General features: G+C 37.1%; 1 protein-coding gene across 13 annotated transcripts in view; it reads left to right on the forward strand.

Annotated features, from left to right (window-relative positions):
- The window catches only part of COBLL1 (cordon-bleu WH2 repeat protein like 1), a 175,071-nt gene that overhangs the window by 143,012 nt on the left and 8,923 nt on the right, over window positions 1-23,136 (forward strand). For 7 of the 13 annotated variants that reach the window (XM_060621271.2, XM_060621266.2, XM_060621277.2 and 4 more), the window contains 6 exons: window positions 7,605-7,758; window positions 8,239-8,313; window positions 9,497-9,634; window positions 14,434-14,668; window positions 15,885-15,979; window positions 20,994-22,564. In XM_060621271.2, the coding sequence (XP_060477254.2) occupies window positions 7,605-7,758; window positions 8,239-8,313; window positions 9,497-9,634; window positions 14,434-14,668; window positions 15,885-15,979; window positions 20,994-22,564 (2,268 nt within the window). The remainder of the gene's footprint in view (window positions 1-7,604; window positions 7,759-8,238; window positions 8,314-9,496; window positions 9,635-14,433; window positions 14,669-15,884; window positions 15,980-20,993; window positions 22,565-23,136) is intronic. The other 6 variants (XM_060621267.2, XM_060621281.2, XM_060621274.2 and 3 more) reach the window with 4 other exon arrangements.

A 23,136-nucleotide genomic window follows, 5' to 3' on the forward strand; every position in this document is an offset into this window, starting at 1 on the left:
CTTCTATGACATGACTTACATTTGTTGGGATTTACAGTACTTTTTCTTTTCTTCCCCCCATCAATGAATGCATTGTTTGCGTCTTTTGAGATTGTGCTAATTTTATGATCAAATCAATAGTAATACTGAATTCATTGTGATTACAAACAATTTCCCTTTACAGCTTTGCTTATTTTGCAAATTCATTTTGATACCTCATACTTCTGTATTACATATATTATATTATAATTATGCATTTGGAAGTTTAAGAAAACTGACCTATTATCTAAGTTGTAAAATTATTTTAGAAAAAGTTCTTCCATCAAGAGTTAAGAGTTCAAGATTGACCTTCAGTTAGTTACGTAGAAGTTCAGTCATTGAGATATAATTCATAGTAAATCAAATTGTATGTCATAGCATTTGTAGAGAATGTCCTGGTTGGAGAAGGATAATGTGAATTTGTCTCTTTAGAAGGAGGAAAATAAGAGTTTTAAGACAGTTTCAAGGGATGGCTTAGGTTTTCTCCTCTAACCCTTCCCTCCCTACATGTGGAAATCATAAACAAATAAAAACCCAACAGCTTCTAATAGAAACATTTAACAATGTCCTTGAAGTTGGGCCACTGTATTTCCATCCTTTGATTCAAATTTTGTCTCATTTTTCTATTTGTACTCTTTCTTTTAAGTCTTTTATACAAAACATATTGATTTCTATGATCCACATCTTAAAATTCACCTGTGATTAGAAAGTGATCTAATCACTAGTGCTGAGCTAGTCCTCAGTAAATCTACTGAATGCCTTTCAATTCTATTTTCTTCAGCTAAATTTAGTTGCATTTTGAACCAGTAAATCCTGATCTGGGTGTGAATTCTGAGGGATTAAGTATCTGGCATAGTTTTCAGCTTGACCTTGCCACTTTTGCTAGTGTGCTCTGTTTCTCTGTGCAGTATTTTCCTTTTCACAGGCTGTAAAATTCAGTGATGTGCATTCCTGCCAGGGATGTAGTTTTCCCTAATGGCAAGCAGACTTAGGGACTCTAACTAAAGTAAATAATTGAACATCTCTAATTATTAACCAAAGCGTTTTCCCCTAGTAAGTAGAAACATCTCTGTGTTCTTGTTTTGTAAACTCTTTGGATTTAAATATAGTTTAATCTCAACCTCTTTTAAAAAATTTCAGTCCTAATTTGACAAAAGAGAATGCATCTTGGTGCTGAAAGCTAATGACCATTCTAAACAATTCTTCAACTTTAATTCTTTACATTAAATTTATGAAATATTCAAATTTATGTATTATTATATATATTCACAATACCCATCACCAAGAATTAATAAGTTGGTGTTAAGTACGGAGCTTTTATTAAATTCCTTTAAGGTAGGATAGAGTTGCCTGAGGTGACTTAGAGGAGGAATTTTTACACACAACGAATTAAACACAATGGATTTGGCTTACGCAGTGGACTAACCCCAAGTTCCTGAATGCTGGGGCTCTTGGTGTTTTAAGGTTGATTATAATGCAGACAGACTAATAGGACTCTTCACCACCACGGACACTGCAGACAAAATACAAAAATCTTAGAATAAGTACCTCCTTTTATCCATGCTTTTCACTCCAACTCTACATTACAACTATTGTTTGCTTATTTTATTTACAGATCACATTCACATACTTTAAAATAGATAAGCTGCATGTAATATTAGCTAATATTTACAGAGCAGGTACTGTATACTAAGCACTATCCTAAGTTTTCATACATGTCACTTCACTTAAGCATCCAGCCCCTTCTGAAGTGTAGGTGGTGTTACTTTTCCCACTTTATAGATGAGGAGACTGAAGGTTGCAGAGACACTAGATGGCCATGCTCCCCGGTTGAAGTCCTGACATGGTCTCCAAAGCTCATTTGTTTCGTAACACACTAGGCTGCCTTCCAACTTGCAAACCCTCTGGAAGCCTCTCTCCAGTTAGACACAAACTCACACTTAAAAATACCAGGTAGCTCAAGCCTAATTAATGCAAGAGTAGAAGAGATAGGAGACTATTAGGCGCATACTCCTGAAGGTCACAGGAAAACTGGGGCTTAAGAACACTGCTGGTTAGACACTGATGGCCTTCCTCACCTTTTTTCCTTCTTTTTTTGTTTTTAAAGCATTTTATTATTTTTATTTATTTTTAATGTTTCAAGTTTTTATTTAAATTCTGGGTAGTTAACGTATAGAGTAATACTAGTTTCAGCAGTAGAATTTAGTGATTCATCACTTAACATATAACACCCAGTGCTCATCACAAGTGCCCTCCTTAATGCTCATCGCCAATTTAACCCATCCCCCCACCCACTTCCCCTCCAGCAACCCTTAGTTCTCCTTATTTGAGAGTATCTTTTATGGTTTGCCTCTCTGTCTCTCTCTCTCTCTGTCTTTCTTCCCCTATGTTCATCTGTTTTGTTTCTTAAATTGCACACAGGAGTGAAATCATATGGTATCTGCCTTCGCTGATTGATTTCACTTAGCATAATAGACTAGCTCCATCCACATTGTTGCAAATGGCAAGATTTCATTCTTTTTGATGGCTGATTAATATTCGTGTGTGTGTGTGTACATATATATACCACATCTTTATCTATTGGTCGGTCAATGGACATTTGGGCTCTTCACATAATTTGGCTATTGTTGATAATGCTGCTGTAAACATCAGGGTGCATGTGTCCCTTTGAATCAGTATTTTGGTATCCTTTGAGTAAATACTTAGTAGTGCAACTGCTGGGTTGTAGGGTAGTTGTATTTTTAACTTTTTGAGGAACCTCCACACTATTTTCCAGAGTGGCTGCACCAGTTTGCATTCCCACCAACAGTGTGAGAAGGTTCCCCTTTCTCCATATCCTTGCCAACACCTGTGTGTTGTTAATTTTAGCCATTCTGACAGGCCTAAGATGGTATATCATTGTAGTTTTGATTTGTATTTCCCTGATGGTGAGTGATATTGAGCATCTTTTCAAGTGTTTGTTAGCCATCTGGATGTCTTCTTTGGAAAAATGTCTATTCATGTCTTCTGCCCATTTCTTACCTGGATTATCTATTTTTTGGGTGTTGACATTTATAAGTTCTTTATAGATTTTGGCTACTAACCCTTTATCAGACATGTCATTTGCAAATATCTTGTCCCATTTCGAAGGTTGCCTTTTAATTTTGTTGATGGTTTCCTTTGCTGTGCAGAAGCTTTTTATCTTTTTTTTTTTTTTTTTTTAATTTTTTTTTCAACGTTTTTTATTTATTTTTGGGACAGAGAGAGACATAGCATGAACGGGGGAGGGGCAGAGAGAGAGGGAGACACAGAATCAGAAACAGGCTCCAGGCTCCGAGCCATCAGCCCAGAGCCTGACGCGGGGCTCGAACTCATGGACAGTGAGATCGTGACCTGGCTGAAGTCGGACGCTTAACCGACTGCGCCACCCAGGCGCCCCCCAGAAGCTTTTTATCTTGATGGGCTCCTAGTAGTTCGTTTTTGCTTTTGTTTCCCTAGCATTTTATATGGGAATTCATGATGTGTTTATGTAAGCCCCTGTGATGGGTTAGTGAGCCTGCTTTCTACCAGGAGTCATTCTTGGGTTAGGAGCCTCTCTACTCTTATGTGCCAGCTACGTATATTCTGCCCACATCCCTCAGTACACACCACTTTTCTTGGTTTTTAGGAACACCTAGGTCTTTTCACTTAAATGCCCCTTCTTTTCTTGCATGCTTTTAGCCAAGAGAGGATGTTTACAATAAATACAGAACATCCTTTCAAGGCCCGAGGTTTCTCGAACATTTTGGTCTTATTAGTGATATTTTATTTAACACAAAATAACTGCAAGTTTGATTTTTATTACCTTACCCTTCCTTCTTAGATGATTGAAATTATTTTCTAACAGTCTTAAAAAAAGGGGTGGGGGAAGCTCTTGCCTCTCTGTCTTAAAAGACAAGAAATATATGTTAAGCTATTTCCTTGAACACTAACGCTAATATTATTGTACCTCAGGACAAACTTATATTTCTGTCCATCTGTTGCTAATTATCTAAACTCACTATTCTTATTCCTTGAAAACTCCTGCCTTTGGGCCATCCTACATAATTTGTTAAATTTATATTTATGTCATAAACTTAATAAGTTTTAAGCATTAATTATAGTAAAGAACTATAGTAAAGAATCTATATGACAGAATTGGTTATGACAGGTCACGTATGTCTACCTGGTACCACTCAGTGACAATCATGCTGTCTTTCTTAATGTCTTCCTTCTTAGTCTTTGATCCAATTGTAGCTCTAAAAATGTATGTTCTCTTATGTTCATGTTACACTTGCAAAATAGGGTAAAGGGAGTTAAGTTCTATAGGGTAAAATTACAAAATATGTGCTCTTTTAAAATATTCATGGCTTTGCTCTTCTTTTCCCTTAATTGTCTTTATAAATACTATCAAATTTTTTTTGGTGTTTGTAAAACTAAAATCTGTATATTTGGCAACTTTAAATTCTTGGTCCATAGAAATATATCCTGTACAAAACAAGTTACCTTATTTTTAGACCTTTAGGGACATAAATGAAATATATGCATCTATTTTTATTTTATCTTTGAGTAATGGACAGGTTCCTATAAATTTGTGTATATAAATTCTTCCCTTTCTAATTTCTATACTGTCTACTTTATTATGAGCAAAATTTAAGAGCTCTAACTCCTAAATGGATACTATTATCTGAGAAATTCATGACTAATTCAAGTCGTGACTGCTTTTATCAGGTAATAAGAAAGACCAATAAATGACAGTGATTGGGAATCTGGCCTGAAGGGGAACACGGGTTTATATTCTAGACCTCATGAAAGCAATCTGTCAAAGCATGGGAAATAAGTTTTCAGCATGGAAGTAGGAGGAAAATCAAATGCTGCCCCAACTCTGTGCGCTCAGCAATTACGTATTTATCACTTACTGTGTTCTTGCTGGTAAATTCGCTCTGTGAAAGTAAGAAGGCATGCCTTAATAGGGCTTTACATAAGTAAATTCATCCAAGAAATAAAATAACATGTTCTCTACTGCTTTTGATTTTTACAGCATTATTTTGAAAAGTGAAGTGCTTCATTGTTCTAGGAGAATTTTTGGCCTTTTTCCTAAAAGACCCCCCAATTTGTAAATTTTATTATAAGATAGCAAGTGAAAGTTTCTGAACACAGAGATATATCTTCAATCAATAAGAAGAAAATTTTATATTCTACTCAAAATGATATTTAAATCCTGCTCATCCAGCTGTATTGTATAATCCATTTCTTTCTCAGCTCTTGATTGCCAAGGATCCTTCTCCCGATTCTTTCAAAAATCCAAATTGCACTTGAGGATCTGACCCCACATCTACTGTGGAGGGGGTAGGGGATGAGGGTTGGCCCTGAGACTTAATCAGAATTGGCTTTATTGACTGGATTAATCTGGGTTTGGGTGGCAGGCTTTAACTCTTTCCTTGCTGGATTGTGGAGAGGTCTGAAAAGTTCTGGAGGAAGGACCGGGGTATGGAGGGGAGAGGAGGTTGGTGGCTACTGCTGGTATGGAGGAAGTTTAATGGTTTGACTACAGTCAGGTCAGCCAGGTGCCACCCTGTCCACTCCCTTGCTAAGAGGTGTTAACCTCAGAGGTGTGTTCCTTCAAGTGCCTGCCACTGTAGACCTAACTGTGCTCTGTCCCTGTGAGATGACCTGCCCTCCTTTTTAGTACCTAGCACAACTGACAGTGATGACAACTGACTCAAACATCTCTTTTTCCTTTCTTCTCTGACAGGCATATTATGAAATTACAAAATAGTAAAATTTGCTACATTTTTCTTGGTGTGTCACAAGGCATAAAGATGAAAGACATCTAATGCACTCGTTCCCTTCTGTTAGGTGTACTTGTATAGTCTAAAGATTGGAATGACTCAGGCTTTACATGCTCCAAAGGCTCTTGTTTCCAAATGGAAATGACAGTATTTCATTCATTCATTCACTCAACAAATAGGTATTGAGAGACTTCTGTGGGCCAGGCATTGTTCTCCAGATACGGCAGTGAGCAAAATAGGAAGAAAAAAAAAAATCCCTCCTCTTACACACAACTCTAGTGGAAGCAGGCAATAAACAAGGTGAATAAGCCAACTAGGTGGGATGTTGGAGAGCTATTAAATGCTGATTATAAAGATCAAGCTGGGAAAAGGGATAAATATAGGGGGAGGAGCTCATTGAAAAGGTGGCATTTGAGAAATGACCTGAAGAAAATGAGGACGTAGCAAGACGTCAAATTATCAGAAGAGCATGGCAGGCACAGGAAACAGCCAGGACAACCGCCCGAGGTAGGAACACTCCTGGCACACTTGAGGAGCAGCATGAAGGCCAGTGTGGTTGCAGTGGAGTGGTTGCAATGTGGAGTGTGAGAGAGAAGGGATGTGGATGACTCCAAAGTTACTGGACTGAACAAATGGAGGAATGACTTACTCTGTATTGAAGCAGAGACTGTGAGAACAGGATTATTTTTGACAGGAGAGTGGAAGGGAGGGATTATCAGCAACTCCGTTTTAGACATGCCTTGGTGGAAATCGCCTTAGACGTTAAGTGGAGATCAGATAGAGGTCCAGGATGGAGATGTAAATTTGGAGTTAATCGGCATATGAATAATACATAAATCCAAGGAAATTGAGGAGATTACCAACAGAGTGAATGTAGAGACTGAAGAAACCACATCCAAGGCCTGAGATGAAAAGGAACCATAAAAGAAAACGGTGTTGGGATCTATGCAGAGTAGGAACGTAGTAATCTGGAATTAAGAAAAAGAGGATTTGAAGAGGGTGGTCAACTTTGTTGAATGCTGCTAACAGGTCAAATAATTGAGTTCTAAGAATTAACCACTAGTTTAGTCGTGGTGGAGGTCCTTGATGACTTTGATGGGAATAGCTTTAATGGATCGAAAGTTGGGAAATATCTGGTTGGAAGGGTTCAAGTGGGAGATGAGAAATTGGAGACAAAAAACTATGAACAACCCTTTAAGCAGGTTAGTTGGAAAGAGTGAGAAGACGTGGCAGTGTGCCAGGAGGCACCCGGCAGCCTGCTGAGGCAGGACTGACTGTCTTAGGGTCTGCTGACAGTCACATGCTGTGAATGTGAGCGTTAGCCATTAGCTGCGTATAGAGTCGGTGACCTCAAATGACCTTGCCTTGGGTAGACATATAAATTTTTGAGATGTTTGTCATGAATACATTAGTACTAAAGCCAAAACAAAACATTAATCAAGCCAGCTGTTTTAATGTACAAATATCCTTCCTTTATCAGCTCTTACTTTACATCCAATGTTTTCTTCATATTTTTCTTTGGAAACTAGTTTTTAACTAGCTCATAATTGGTTGTTTGTGTGCCATGCTCCCATCCCAGCCTAAGTTTCTTGAGAAGGACCATATTTTATTTTACTTTACGTATCAATCTCATAGCTCTGCTCCTGGCACATTGCAGACACTCCATAATGTTTTTGGAATGAATGACTCTCCTGTTTCATATTGGTATGTGGTGCCTTGGATGTAAAGGTCGGTGTCTTCCTGAAGTTTGCTGTTAATTTCTAAATAGAGATTGTGTCTGGTCATTTTGTTTTCCAGAATCCCTGTGGAGCAGGCATAGTGAGGACCGGCTCGCTGCAGCTCAGTGGTACATCTGTTGGCAACTCATCTTTGAAAAGGACAAAGCGAAAAGCACCTTCCCCACCCTCCAAAATGCCCCTGCCTCTAAGTGATGAAGATAATCATGTGACTGGTAACGTTACTTTCCCAATAACGTTACATGTGTGTTGTGTCTTGTTTAATACAGACAAGAAAGTGATATAGGTTATAAATCAGGTCTTTTCATTAAATGATAATACTTAAACTTAGGCTTTTAATTAATTTTAATAATTCTTAGATAGTCCCTGATTATTCTTACATAACTACCTTTTTAAAAGCTGCAAGACGACAGGATAAAATGAAAAAAATTGTGCAGCCCCCTGATCCTAAAATTGAGCATTGATCACTTGTGAATCTGTTCAGAAGGACACTCTCCTCCCAGGGCTGACTACCTGTAGGAAGGGGAATCCATGGAGGTTTTAGTTGTATCAGAGCTGTATAGTGAAATGGCTTCTAACAAAGCCTCAGGGCTCTCTTTCCCTAAAGTATAGAAAAAGAATGAAGTTAACCTACTAAAGACTTGTTCCATTTGTGAGTGTGATTATTTGTAAGGTGTGCCGCTTCTGTCCTCTAGTCCTGCAGGCGGGACGTGCAGTTCCTACAGACAGTGCTGTGGAAGCCAGCTGCCCCGAGGGGCCGTCCAACCCAGGTAGGACACCTTTGCCCCACAGTCATGTGGTACTGACAAAGATCTTTCATGACAGTTGAGGAATGAATCTAGTTATAATGCTCTGCCTGTGAAAGAGATGCAGATGCTCTGACTCTATTTCCCAAATTTTATATTATGAAATGAAAACTTTTCCACCCTGGGTTGAGTATGAAACTGGCAGAACTCAAGACTCCAGTTCTGTGATGGTACCTTAAGAGATTGCCTTATGCAATGTCAGGTTACCCTGTACAGTGTCAAGGGTGTCAATGTCCTTCCCAAGACGAATGACATGTTTTAGTTAGGAACATACTTTAGTGTGTTCAGAAGAAAACTTACACCAAAGTGTAAAGTACCATTCTTTACGCAACTGTTCTAGGTATGAATTCGATATACAAAGTGTCCTCATTTAGTGGTAAAAATTTGTTATCACGAAATATTTTCTGTTGTATGGTCTGATTTTGGATTTCCCAAATAAATGAAATGCCAGTAAAAATAAAATAATTTGATTGAATGCTGTTTCCTAATGTTTTTAATAATAGCTATTTAGTAGCTATTATAAGAATAAATATGGTAACATTTCTTCATTTTTAGACTTAAAGTTAGATACAAATGAATATGAGAGACTAATGTCTAGCCAAAAATAGAATATTACTATGCTATTACTTTAGCATGGGGATAATTTTATAGGTAAGAAAATTACTCAGTATAGCCTTAATTTTTATTATTAAGATTCATAAACACTGCAAAAACTCAGGCGCACCAAATGCTCCTAAATCTTTAATCCTTAGCTGATTTTTAGGAATTTGAGATTTTGACACATCTTATATAAGAATTCTCCTGTCCTCTGTGATTAAAAATATTATCATTATATAACTAGTCGTGATTTTTCTTAAGTCCTACCCAGAAAAATATCATTGATACTGTTTGTTCCACAAAGGAAATGTATTAAATAATTTCAAACTATATAAGTGAAATGAGAAGATTCAGAAGTATTAGGAAAAAGATGTGACTGCTATTCAAACTTTGCTTGATATCTATTTCTCTTTCTCTTCCTTTTTTTTTTTTCTAGTTACCTCTTCTTGATTAATGCGTGGATAATTGTGAGCTAACAAATCTGATTTCTTCGAAATGCTTCTTGTTCTCTGCTTGCCTTAACTCTGTTGTCTAAGTGCCATTTCCACAGATTTTACTTCTTTGGCAGAAGCCCCCCTTGGCCCTGGGCTCCCCAGTCACGAACAGTGCACTGTGCCCAGATCGCCGGATGAAGCCTCTCTCTCGGAGTGCCCTGGAACACCCAAGGCGGCCGTAGCATCTCTGACACGTAGGTGACTAGGCCTTTCTTGCCTGGTGCTTTGTTTGATGCAGAGTAAGATGTAATCACAGAAAAATTTGGTTACTTGGTCATCCCGTGTGTAAAAATGCCTCAAAGAAATAGTAGTTTCCCTCTTTCACTTGAAATTCCATTACAGGTTTAGAGTTTGATGTTTTCCCTGACCGTATAGATGAATAATGCAAGGTGTAAGATGAATAAAATAAGTGGCTTTGGAGGATTTCAGCTTTTCTGCTATTTGGCTCTCTGCTTTTTTGGCAAAACTCTTTAAACTCTGTTGTTTCCAATGTGTAACTGTATGAATATAAAAGTATATATGTATTTTTTTCTTTCTTGAACTACTTTTTTGTTATCTAGGCCTGGCTTATTTTCTGTAGGATTGCTTTCGATTGGGATTTTTAAAGTAAATTATTGGAATTATTTTGTTATTAGATTGCAAAAATTTATAGTCAGGTAATATTTGAATTTCATCATAAATGATTTTATTCAGTTTTTTATTAACTCAGAATGAGTCCTTATTTAAAATTATTTAAAATTAATATATTATCACCTACTGCTTATAGTAATAAAAAATTGTATGGCCAGTTTGGAAAATAGTTTGGCAGGTTTCTAAAAATAAAATTTAAGCGTTGGTTTTCTATATAACTCAGAAATCCCACTCCTAGGTATTTTCCCAGAAGAATGAAAACCTTTCTGCTCACAAAAACATACATGTGAATTATTATAGGATTTTTATTCATAATTGCCAAAAATGAGGAACAACCCAATGTCCCTTAACTGAGGACTGGATAAACTGTGGTCAGTGCAAACATTGGTGATATCACCTACCCATTAAAAGGAATAGATAATACATGCAATGACATGGCTGAATCTAAAATGCATGTAATGATAAAAGGGGGAAGTTAGTCTTAAATGGCTAGATGCTCTATGATTTCAGTTATATAACATTCTTTCAAGGGCAAAACTATAGGGGATAATAGTTGTCAGGGTCTAGGGTTGGGGAAAGGGATGATCACCAAAGGGCATGGGGGATTTTGGAGATGGATGGACTTGTTCTATCTGTGTCTTGATTGTGGTGGTGGTGGTCACTCAACTATATACCTGTATTCATTATAGAACATTTTAATTATCAAAATGAAGCATTCCAAAATGGATCCCCAAAATCATGAATTTTACTGAAGGTAAACTGTATCTCATTTTCTATAAGAGAAAGAAAACTATTCTGGCAGCAACTGCATTAGTGTCTGACAAAGTGAGCGTTTTCTGAATGAATGAATGAATGAATGAATGAATTTTAAAAAAGTAGTTCACCAGAATGGAGGTAATATGATTTTATTTTAGCAAAGAGAGATAATTTGTTTATTTTGCCGTTTCAGTCATTTCCAGGAAAAATATGCAAAGTACCCCAAAAGTCGCAGTGAAGTTATAAGCTTTAATAATTTTTTTAGGTTTATTTATTTATTTTGAGAGAGACAGAGACAGTGTCAGTGGGGGAGGGGCAGAGAGAGGGAGAGAGAGAGAGAATCCCAAGCAGGGCTCGGCTCTGTCAGCACAGAGCCTGACGTGGGGCTCAAGTCCACAGTCCATGAGATCATGACCTGAGCCGAAACCAAGAGTCAGATGCTTAACCGACTGAGCCACCAGGCGCCCCTATAAGCTTTAATAATTTAAAAGTAAAATGCTACAAACTTAACAAAAATATGAAAGCTTATGAAAGCTTAGTATTTAAATTTCATTTACACATATTACATTTTGTGAATTTTAAAGAAGTTTTGAATTTTATATTTTGTTTCAGTTTTGCTTTCTTTAGCGGGAATGAAAAACTTAAGATGAAAAATATTCATATCATATAAAGCTAAGAAAAGGTAAAAAATGCAATAGTTAAACTTTAAAAAGATGACTTCTGTAATTTTTTAACATTTATCCTTTGGAAGTTGTTGGATCTTAAAACTTCACAAAGATTTTGAACACTGTATTCTTTGAAAGTGAGTATTCTTCCATTAGAACTTACGAAGCTACAAAACAATAGTTGTGCTACAATATTTGTGGAATTTATTCATTGTTCACACCCCTTACCCAGTCTTTTTCTATTGTGGTCCTAAAATGTGGCCTGATTCATATAATTCTGTTAACACAAAAAAAACTTGATTTATTATTTTTCAAAGCTTGGGGAAATTTGTGCTAGTCACCCAACCAACTCTGAAAGTTCTTTCAGATAATTTGAATTTTTTAAAAAGAATCACTTCCTTTCCTAAGACATTTAAGAATAGGAGTACTCTTCAAGCTATTAAAAAACATATATATTTAAGCAAGCCCATATGACTCTAGCAAGTTATAAAATTTCAGAAAAATAATTTGAGAAGACTTTTGAAACACGTAACTCATTCTTTATACTTCGACTGAGACCCGTTTCTCTTTAAGGGGCCCCATATTTAAGGAAAAATTGTGTGAAATAACTTTTGATGGGCAAGAGAGAAATAGGGATAACAATCAATAATTTGCTAAATGTTACCTCAGTTAATCTAATTTGCAAAAGAACTTATTATATGCCAAGGAGCCATTTATAAAACACATTTGCATCTAAATCAGAACAGCCTTTCATTTTCTCAATACACAGTTTTCAAATTATGTAAATACACTCTTACTACACAGATATGATATGCTGTTTTACATACATAATATTTGTGCATTGGTATCATAATGACTCCTTCACAAATCATAATAAAACAAGATTTGCCAAAATATATTTTTAAAAAATTCACTTAAATTCCTTAATATTTTTTTCTGTTGAGTAATCTTTTTTTAAATTTACAACAAACTGTCATTAAAAGTCTCCATATTTGGGGCACCTGGGCGATTCAGTCAGTTAAGCGTCCAACTCTTGATTTCAGTTCGGGTCATGATCTCACAGTTTATGAGTTTGAGCCCCACATCGGGCTCTGTGCTGACAGAGTGGAGCCTGCTTGGGACTCTCTCTCTCTCTCTTTCTGTACCTCCCCTGCTCGTGCACACTTTCTCTTTCTCTCTCAAATAAATAAACTTTAAAAAATAAAGTTTTTTAAACAGCATAAATAGCAAAATTTTTTGTTGATACTCCTAGAGATAAAATTAAAGACATACATTTTAAATACTTTAAATATTCTTTTTTGTTTTTACGTTTTTTTTTAATGTTTATTTATTTTGAGAGAGACAGAGCGTGAGCAGGGGAGGGGCAGAGAGAGAGGGAGACACAGAATCCGAAGCAGGCTCCAGGCTCTGAGCTGTCAGCACAGAGCCCAATGCAGGACTCGAACTCACAAACCACAAGATCATGACCTGAGCCAAAGTTGACAGCTAAACCGACTGAGCCACCCAGGTGCCCCTAAATATTCTTCTAACATGTTGAAGTTTTTATTAAATTTTGTGGCTGTGCTGATCTCTGTAATCCAATGCTATGCCACCTTTCCTCCCCCTTCTATTGTGGTAAAATTAAAGTTTGTTCAGCTGCTATTATGTAAATGGAAGTGTTAAATTATATTTAAATAAGTGAAGATCCAGAACCTCGTTCTTTAGATTAAATTAACTTTCACAGCTAGTGTGGGCACCAGTTAGGATGTCTCCTCTTTTAGCCTGTTGGCCACTTGTTGTTGGTGCTTAAGGAATAATGATAAAACACATTTTTATACACTGAGATACTAGCCATAGCTTTTGAAAAGAAACACACACACACACAGACACACACACATATTGTTATGGGACAATTTTCCAGATACAGTTAACTGGAGAAGCAGAAGGTGAAAAACATCAGGTATAGTATGCTTCCATTTATATTAGATGAAAAACAAAAAAAGGAAACATGAGTATGTATATCTGCTTGTATGTTCATTATACTTTCCAATACTATATAGGAAAAATCTGTTAAAGGAAATTGCTTCTGAGAATCAAACTGAGAGAATAATTTTCATTGTATAATACTCATTTGTATTTTCAAAAATTTTACCAAGCATCTAAGGCAGTGGCTTTTAACCCTGGTTTTGTATTAGAATCACCTCAGGAACCTTAAAGATTTTGGTTCCCTCCATCAGAGATTCTGGTTTAACAGGCGTGGAAGAGGGGGTGAACATCAGTATTTAAAATTTTTTTTTTAACATTTATTTATTTTTGAGACAGAGCATGAATGGGGGAGGGTGAGAGACAGAGGAAGACACAGAATCTGAAACAGACTCCAGGCTCTGAGCTGTCAGCACAGAGCATGACACAGGGCTCAAACTCACAAACCACGAGATCATGACCTGAGTTGAAGTCGGACGCTTAACCAACTGAGCCACCCAGGCACCCCTGAACATCAGTATTTTTAAGAGGGACTCAGAGAACTCTCCATTGTAGTGAGCACTGATAACCACTGAGTCAAATTTTTTGGTGTACTTGTAGACAATATAAAAATCTCATGTTCTTTTCGTTTACATTTAGACCTATTGCATAAATGTAACAATCATTTAAATCCAAAGATATATAGATAACTTTCAGATATATAGCTTGAAGTTTGAGTTTAAATAATTTATTTTTTTCTACCATGAATAAAACCTAGAACGATAGCATATTATTTTTAGAATTGTATGTGTCTGAGATAATCTGATTATATGTTAATTTGATTATTCACCATTAGAAGAGTATTTCACTATTAGTTTTGGATGAGCATTTAAAAGAGTCCATCCAGCTAATTATGATTTTAAAAACTCCTTTCTTGCTAGGATTGCGTAGGAAGAATGAGGCAAATTAATACTCAGGATTATATCTTCATTTCTTTGTAGCTGGAATAAGCTCTGATCGTAGCCTTGAAGAGATAGATGAAAAGGAAGAACTGAGTGAAGTGCCTAAAGTTGAGGCTGAAAATGTTTCTCTGAAGTCACAAGATATTCCTTTTGGATCTACTGATATAATAAATACACTGAAAAACAATCCTAACTCAGCCCTTGGCAGTGTTACTGGAGAGTCCGCACAAAACTCCAAAGAAGAAAAACAAGAAGCTAGAAACACAGATGGACAGTAAGTAGTAGTCTGTGTGCCAGAAGTGTATGGTTTGTTTAATTAATACTAGTCTCTGAATTATGGATCTGATATTTTAAATACAAATATGGTAGTCCCTTTAGTTTAGGCTCTATTTCACCACCATTATAAGAATATTTATTAATAAAGTATCTATTTGAGGTGCCTGGGTGGCTCAGTTGGTTGAGCGACCAAGTCTTGATTTCAGCTCAAGTCATGATCTCATGGTTCATGGGATAAAGCCTTGTGCTGGCAGCATGGCACCTGCTTGGGATTCTCTCTCTCCCTCTCTCTCTGCCTCTCCCCTGCTTAAACTTTTTTTCAAAAATAAGTAAGCTTTTGGGGCGCTTGGGTGGCTCAGTCAGTTAAGCATCCAACTTCGGCTCAGATCATGATCTCTTGGTTTATGAGTTCAAGCCCCATGTCAGGCTCTCTGCTGACAGCTTGGAGCCAGGAGCCTGCTTCGGATTCCGCGTCTCCCTCCCTCTCTCTCCCTGTCACTTTTTAATTTTCAGTGAATGCTCCTCCAAGATTTTCACTGATATGTAAAACAATTCTGCATATTAGAGTGTGATGTTAAGTTACTAATATTTTCACAGTCAACTTCATGATGAAGATAGTGCACTTGCCACTTGATCCTAGGAATTGAAATCTATACTACAGTACACTTGTATTGTATTAGAAATGCCACATCATGAATAAAGATGGAATCAAGTAGGCAAAATAAACCATCTTTATCAAAGTTTTACCATAATTTGCATGGGATTGTCTCCAAATTAAACCCTTCTATGACTAAAAAATCCCAGTGAGGTCAGTCCACATCCTGATTTGCCAGAACTTCGCCTGGGCAGATGCAAGATGAAAATGATTAATTTAGTTTTCTTTTTCTTTAAAAGACAAACAGTCAATAATAACAAAAAGACACTGTTTTTAGAAAAGTGTTCATTTTTACCAAGCTTCTTAGATCCTTCTTTGTAATAGGACCTCTTTATGAAAGCTAATGGTTCATAGCAGCATTTCCTCTCAGTTGGATTTTTTTCTTTGCTATTAAATTTCCGGTATTTGGCAGGGGAAAAAAAGATGATTATTTCAGTCCATCTGTCTTTGGAAATTATTGCCTGTTTTCTCATCTGGGGTGTGTGTGTGTGTGTGTGTGTGTGTGTGTGTGTGTGTTTAAATAGTATCAATATATGAAATACAATATCCTGTTTTGCAGAGGGCCACGCATTATGGTATATAATGCAAGCAATGAAGAGAGAGTAGTGGACAATGTAAGAAACTTGAAGTCATTGGGCTCAAACCAGGAAAATGGTGAGTTCTACAAACACTAATAGCCAACATTTTCATAGCGCTTACTATGTGCCAAAGGGCCATTCTTAACACTTTATCTATATTAAGTCATTTAATCTTGTGGATTAACTTATTTATGGGTCTTATTATTTTTAGTCCCACTTTACGGATGATTGAGCCACAATAATATTATATAACTCACTTGAGTTCCCATAATTAGTAAGTGGTGGACCTTGGATTTGAACTCAGACAGTATTACTTTAACATGTGCTATTAACCATTATGTGAACTACTTTTGTTGTTAAATCTTAGAGGTTGTTTAACCTAGATTTTGGATCTTAAAGATGTGTTCTCTATGCATTTACTTGTGATCTATTTCTCTTATTTCTTTATACCAACTCCTAAGTCAAACTTGTTTTACTTCATACTCAAGTGGCTTTTACTTGGGTGAAACTTGTCTGCCTGATTTTTAAGGTTGAAACCATCTAATTCTGTATAATACTTACCAGTATTCTGTACCCCCTCAATCAAGATAGTTTCATCTCTTCATTATATTTCACTTAGTTTTATCTTTAGGGCTATGCTCATTCTTTGCAAAAATATGGTTTTCCAACCTAACTTCACCCATTCAACTACTGTCCAAATCCTGCCACTTTACTTACTTTGTTACTTGATTACAAGCCATGTGTTTCTCTGGTCTTGACTCCTCAACCAGATTGGACAGTCTTTTGAACCAGAGAAATTCTATCCGATACTTTAAATTCCTCATGGCACCTAGTGGAATACTGAGATATTGTTAAAATACATACAGTCATTGACTTAAGATTTTTTTGACTTTATGATGGTGCAAAAGTGGTACGCATCCAACGGAAACTACTTTGAATTCTGAAGTTCGGTATTTTCCTAGGCTAGCAATACGCTCCATGACACTCTCTCATGAGGGTGGGCCTCAGCCGCTGCAGCTCCCAGTCAGCCCCATGAGGGTAAACAACCCCTCCACCTGCAACATTCTGCCATTTACTTTCAGCACAGTATTTAATAAATTACATGACATATTCAACACTTTATTATAAAAAAGGCTCTGTGAGAGATGATTTTGCCCAACCGTAGGCTAATGCTTTATGAGCACATTTAAAGTAGTGTAGGTTAAGCTATGATATTCAGTAGCTTAGACGTATTAAATGCATTTGACTTAATGATATTTTCAAGTTATGATGGGTTTATTGGGATGTAACTCCACCACAAGTTAAGGAAGATCTATACTTAACATTGAGTTTCGGAAAAATGATACTACACAAATATAAGATGTAAGGAGTGCACAATGGTATTTTAAGGAAATATGAAAGAGTTGGCTGATGAATTCTCATAGTCCGGTCTGTTATATTAATATACAAAACTAGATGCAGATTTTTAGAAAACATATGGTATATATATTCATATTTGGATAAAATGTGGATTATCCCAGCATCACAAACAGATGGGTAGATATATATTGTTTTACCTATGTGGTATGTGTTGGTTAATTTTTTTTTTTTTTAACATTCATTTTTGAGAGACAGAGACAGAGCACGAGTGGGGGAGGGGCAGGGAGAAGACCGGGAGACACAGAATCCGAAGCAGGCTCTGAGCTGTCAGCACAGAGCCTGACTCGGGGCTCAGAATCATGGACTGCGAGATCATGACCTGAGCTGAAGTCAGACGCTTAACTAACTGAGCCACCCAGGCACATCATGTGTTGGTTAATTTGAATAAGTCTTTTTCTCCGTGGTCAGTACCATCCTGAGATAGAATACTGAGAAGTTCTAAAAGTACATAATTTCCCCTTCCTTTTCCTCTTGATTTAGTTTCTCACAGCATACACTATGATGGTCAGTAGAGTTTTTACTGAGAAATCATGCTGCTTCCTTGTTTTAAAAATGATCATCAAATCATTTTTGCTAAGATTTTGGCATCAAGTTAGTGCTAGGGTCACAGGTATATTTCTGTAATAATATTTTTCTGTTTGCATTTGATTTGCAATAACCTTGGTCAACTCTGGGTGGGTCCCCCCCCATACTTTTTTTTTAATTGAATTATATAGGGGACTTTTAAAATAATTTCTATTATCCTTAAAGGAGTTTTAATATTTTTTTTCCCTCTTTTTCACCTACCCTGTATATTTGTTTCAGTCATCCTTTTGTCAAATGACTTGTGTTGTAGATGTTGGTATCGGTTTTGAGTAGGGAGAGGACAGGATAGTACAAAATCTACCTTTAACTTCTACTGGCTATCATTGTAAAATGGCCTAACCAGTCATTGACATTTGGTTAGTGTCATTATTAGTATGAGGATGGATTAGCTACTGAGTTCAGCAGTGATTCTAGGTTTCAAGCCCTGTCATTGGTAATAATTGTGAGATTCTGATGAGAAATTCAGAATTAAAAAGCAGTAAAGTAGGTGCGACCCACCAAAAAATGTGAAAAATAGACATTTGGAGTTCTAAAACCAATTAGTTAGGGTTTGTTATAGGGAACTGAATTTACAATATATTTTTATGTTGATTTACTTTGTTTTGGAAAATATTTCTATTGTGTAACTGGACTATACCTATACTCACTGGATAATGAGCTACAGTAAGAGAGAAAGAAATACATTTACATTCATTTCCTGGTGCCAGGGAACATTTCTTACATTCTTTTGTGCTCATAGCAGTGTTGACAATAGTACTTTTCATGTAGACGTTAAAAATACTTGTGAAGTAATAAGAACCTAGGCAGAAATGTGCCTTTTCAATGATTTTTAATCAAATGTGTTTTTACTCACAAAAGCTAATAATTATTAGTCTTTGAGAAGTCACTTGTATAGACAATAAATATTCTGATAATCAGTTGCATTTTTTAGGAAGAATAAAAATGAATTCCATTTAAAAATTAGCTATTTAATATAAGAACCTTGCAACATAATAGAAAATATTACTACCGTGACCAAAAAATCATGCAATTAGGTAGGGTGTAAAAATATGAAGGTATTTTTTTTAAGTTTATTTATTTATTTTGAGAGAGACAGTGGGAGGGCAGGCGAGAGAGAGGGAGAGAGAGAATCCCAAGCAGGCTCTGCACTATTAGCTCAGAGCCTGACATAGGACTCAAACCTGCGAACCACAAGATCATGACCTGACTTGAAATAAAGAGTCAGGTGCTTACCTGACTGAGCCATCCAGTCCCCTAATATATTTTTAAAAGTTGTTCTGTTGGTGGAAATGCAAACTGGTGCAGCCACTCTGGAAAACAGTGTGGAGGTTCCTCAAAAAATTACAAATAGATCTACCCTATGACCCGGGAATAGCACTGCTAGGAATTTACCCAAGGGATACAGGAGTGCTGATGCGTAGGGTTGATGGGGGGTGAGAAGGAGGGGAAAGTGGGTGATGGGCATTGAGGAGGGCCCCCACTGGGATGAGTACTGGGTGTTGTATGGAAACCAATTTGACAATAAATTTCATATAAAAAATTTTTTAAAAAGTAAATAAAAGTTGTGTGTATACAGGAGTGGCTGCATGGCTCAGTCGATTAAGCATCCAGCTCTTGGTTTCATCTCAGGTCATGATCTCACAGTTTGAGAGTTCAAGTCCCGTATCAGGCTCTGTGTTGACAGTTTGGAGGCTGCTTGGAATTCTCTCTCTCTCTCTCCCTCTCCCTCTGCCCCTCTGCCCCTCTGCCCCTCTGCCCTTCCCCACCCCTCATACATAAATAAACTTAGAAAGTATACAAATTTACCTGGCAACATGATATTTTTTTTGCATGCATATTTTTCTTTTTTAACAGAACTATTCAGAATAGCTTATGACATTTTAGGCAGTGAAACTGTTCATTATCTTATAAGTAAAAGTGAGTGATGATACAACTCTAGAGAAATACTTGACATCCTTTCGCGATTTGACTCCCAAGGCTCACATTTCACTTGCGCTGTATGAACTGCTGCCCTATCTGGAAGGGGAAGCCACTAAGGATTTTGAAGATGAGGGTTAGTCGGTCATTCAGAAGAAATGATTCTTCTGGGCATTTGATTACAGGAGCCCAGTATATAAATCACTTCCCTGAGGACCAGAACACATAGCGCGCACCCATAAACCTGTGTTTCCTTCCAGATGCCTCATTCCAATTCTTTGCCATCGTGTTGCTGGCTGGCAACTGTTGCTTGTTAACCTAGACACTGGCAAGTGATTTTTGCTTTCAGGAGATCTGAATTAGAATTAAGAGGAAAAGTAGTGCAGGGGAGAGAGAGGCTGCTTTCTCTACTGGGACTCTGACATGAGAATTTTTCTCAGAGAAAAATCAGAGCGCACGTGATTGTTTTTCTGTAGCTGAAATCACCCATATTATGACTGAAAACAAAGTCTTTATCAAGGATGCCTAATTACCAAGACAGTCAACTGAGAATTTGTTTTTACTTCAACTCTTAAAGGTAATGTTACTATTGTTTGCCTTAATTAAAACTGGTAACATTCACTGGGCTTGTTTCCCTTTTGATGTAAGGTGTGAAATAGAAATACACTAGGGGTTATAGAAAAGACAGAGTCAAAATAGGAAACAAAAAAAGGAAAAACATCTTGGAATTTGTCAATTTCTATTGTCATTCTTAACATTAACTGAAATATGAAGTCTACCTATCAGGAGAAACATAGCTGTCTTCCATGGACTGCTTGTTCTGGGCAATATCGTCTCCTATTTGGCATGTTATATAAATGCCATATAAAATATAATACAAGTTTTTACCTTTGTACATCTGAGCAAACTGAGGCTCAAAGGGGTTAGGTTACATGGTGAGGCCACACAGACTGTAGTCAGTCAAGCCGGGTTCTAGCCTCTGATTTCTATGATACCAAAGCCCATGATTTTCCTTCCTAATGCTATTACTTGGTTTTGTATAATTAGCTGAAAATTACCTGTAGAATCCAAACCAACCTACTTCAGTTTGGGGGAGGCAGACATTGAAAACTTGAGTTTTTTTTTCTAGTTTTTTCATACATTTAACTTGACAATATTTTTTCCCTTAGTAGATCAAAATGAAATAATTGTCATTCCAACGGACACAGAAAAGAATATGAAAAATGGAGTGAGGATAACAGAAATCAATGTGGGAGGTGTTGCCAAAAATAACAGTGTGGACATGGGAGCTGACAGACTATCAAACTATCAGGCACATAAAACTGATACTGCTGAAAGTTACAAGGAAAATCATCTAGCTCCATCATTAGTAGCAGGCCAAAAACTGAATCAACCCAGTGAGGAAAAGACAAAAATGCAAGATGCGGCGATTCAGACAAACCCTTCCTCTGACAGTTTTGAGGGGAATCACCAAGGCCATCATTTGTCTAATTTCAAAGTTAATGAGAGTGTGCAAACTCCAAGTAACAGTAAATCAACTCAACCCTCATCTCTAAGTCCCCAAGATTCTGCTGTAGATGCCTCAAGGAAATTCAGGAGTCAGGGCCCCCTAAACGTACATTCAGAGAATCAACTCACCATAAAAGATCCAGTTTGTGCACGTGGTAATGATGGCCTTTTGCCTTCTGTAGATGGGATTGATAAAAACTCAACTATTTCAAAGAATTATCCACTTTATAGACAAGACTATGATCCCAAGCCAAAACCTTCAAATGAAATCACAAGAGAGTACATACCCAAAATTGGAATGACTACTTATAAAATAGTGCCTCCCAAGTCCCTGGAGATACTGAAAAATTGGGAATCAGAAACGACTGGGTATAAAGATGATCACGAGATCCATACTTTAGGAAAAAAGCACACTGGTGAAAATGTGAAAGAAACTGCAATCCAAACAGAAGATCTTGTTATTTCCGACAACCCAAAGGAGCCACAGGCAGACCTTAAACTACAGCCGAGCCCAAGAACAGAGCATCAGGTCCACGGCGTGGAGAACTCACCCTGCATTGCCATGGGGAGTCCTCTGAAACCTACTCCCAGAATGACAAGGGACACTGGCACAGCTCCTTTTGTGCCAAATTTGGAAGATATAAACAATATTTTGGAGTCAAAACTTAAATCTCGGGTTTCAAATCCCCAGACCAAACCAAGTTCTTTTTTCCTACAGATGCAAAAAAGAGTTTCAGGTCACTATGTGACATCTGCAGCTGCCAAAGGTGTCCATGTGGCCCCTAACCCTACTCCGAAAGAACTAATAAAGAAAGAGGGGGAAAGGGAAGTGATACCTCCTCCAGAACAAACTCTTTCTCCCTTAAGTAAAACAACTCCGTCTCTTCCACAGCCCCAGATTAAAAATGCTGATGATAACATCAGCAACCAGAAGCCTACTGAAACCCCTCCACCTCCCATAGCCCCGAGACCTGTTCCTCTTCCTGCGAATCAATTAGCTGCACTAAATCTGAAGACTTTGAAAACTTTTGGTGCACCGAGACCTTACTCGAGCTCTGCTCCCTCACCCTTTGCCCTCGCTGTAGTGAAACGGTCACAGTCTCTCAGCAAAGTGCGCACAGTGTCATGCAGTGAGGGTGCAGCTGCCCGACCTCCACCTGACACAGAAGAGGGGAAGGCTCCTTCTGTAAATAAATTTGTGGGCATCCCACAACTACTTGTGAGTGATAAGGTAACGTGACCTTTTTAAAAATCAGAGGTTCTTATACAACGTGGTTTAAATGGGGGTTAACAAGCATGTTGTATATTTGTGTGTTACTTAACTCTGAATTCATATTAATCTAATGGCAAGCTACCATAGGGAATAAAGAGTAAAAAATACATAACATCTGATTATTTACTCTCAGAATTATTATAATTCATATAACTTGATTGGGTATTACTATATGGTCATTAAATGATTGTATCATTACGAAATATTTTAATTTATTTTTTAAATTTTTTATTAAAATTTGTTTTAATGTTTATTTTTGAGAGAGAGAGAGAGACAGAGACAGAGAACACAAGTGGGGGAGGGGCAGAGAGAGGAGACACAGAATCTGATTCAGGCTCCAGGCTCTTAGCTGTCAGCACAGAGCCCAATGCGGAGCTTGAACTCACAAACCTTGAGATCATGATGATCTGAGTGATCTTAGCCAAAGTCAGATGCTAACCAACTGAGCCACCCAGGTGCCCCTATTTTAATTTAAATTTTCTTTGCCATACATTTGTATATTGTACTAGTTTATAGTTCTGATTCTATTT

Source organism: Panthera onca, chromosome C1 (genome assembly GCF_046562875.1).
Source record: "Panthera onca isolate mPanOnc1 chromosome C1, mPanOnc1 haplotype 2, whole genome shotgun sequence".
Classification (NCBI taxonomy): Eukaryota; Metazoa; Chordata; class Mammalia; order Carnivora; family Felidae; genus Panthera; species Panthera onca.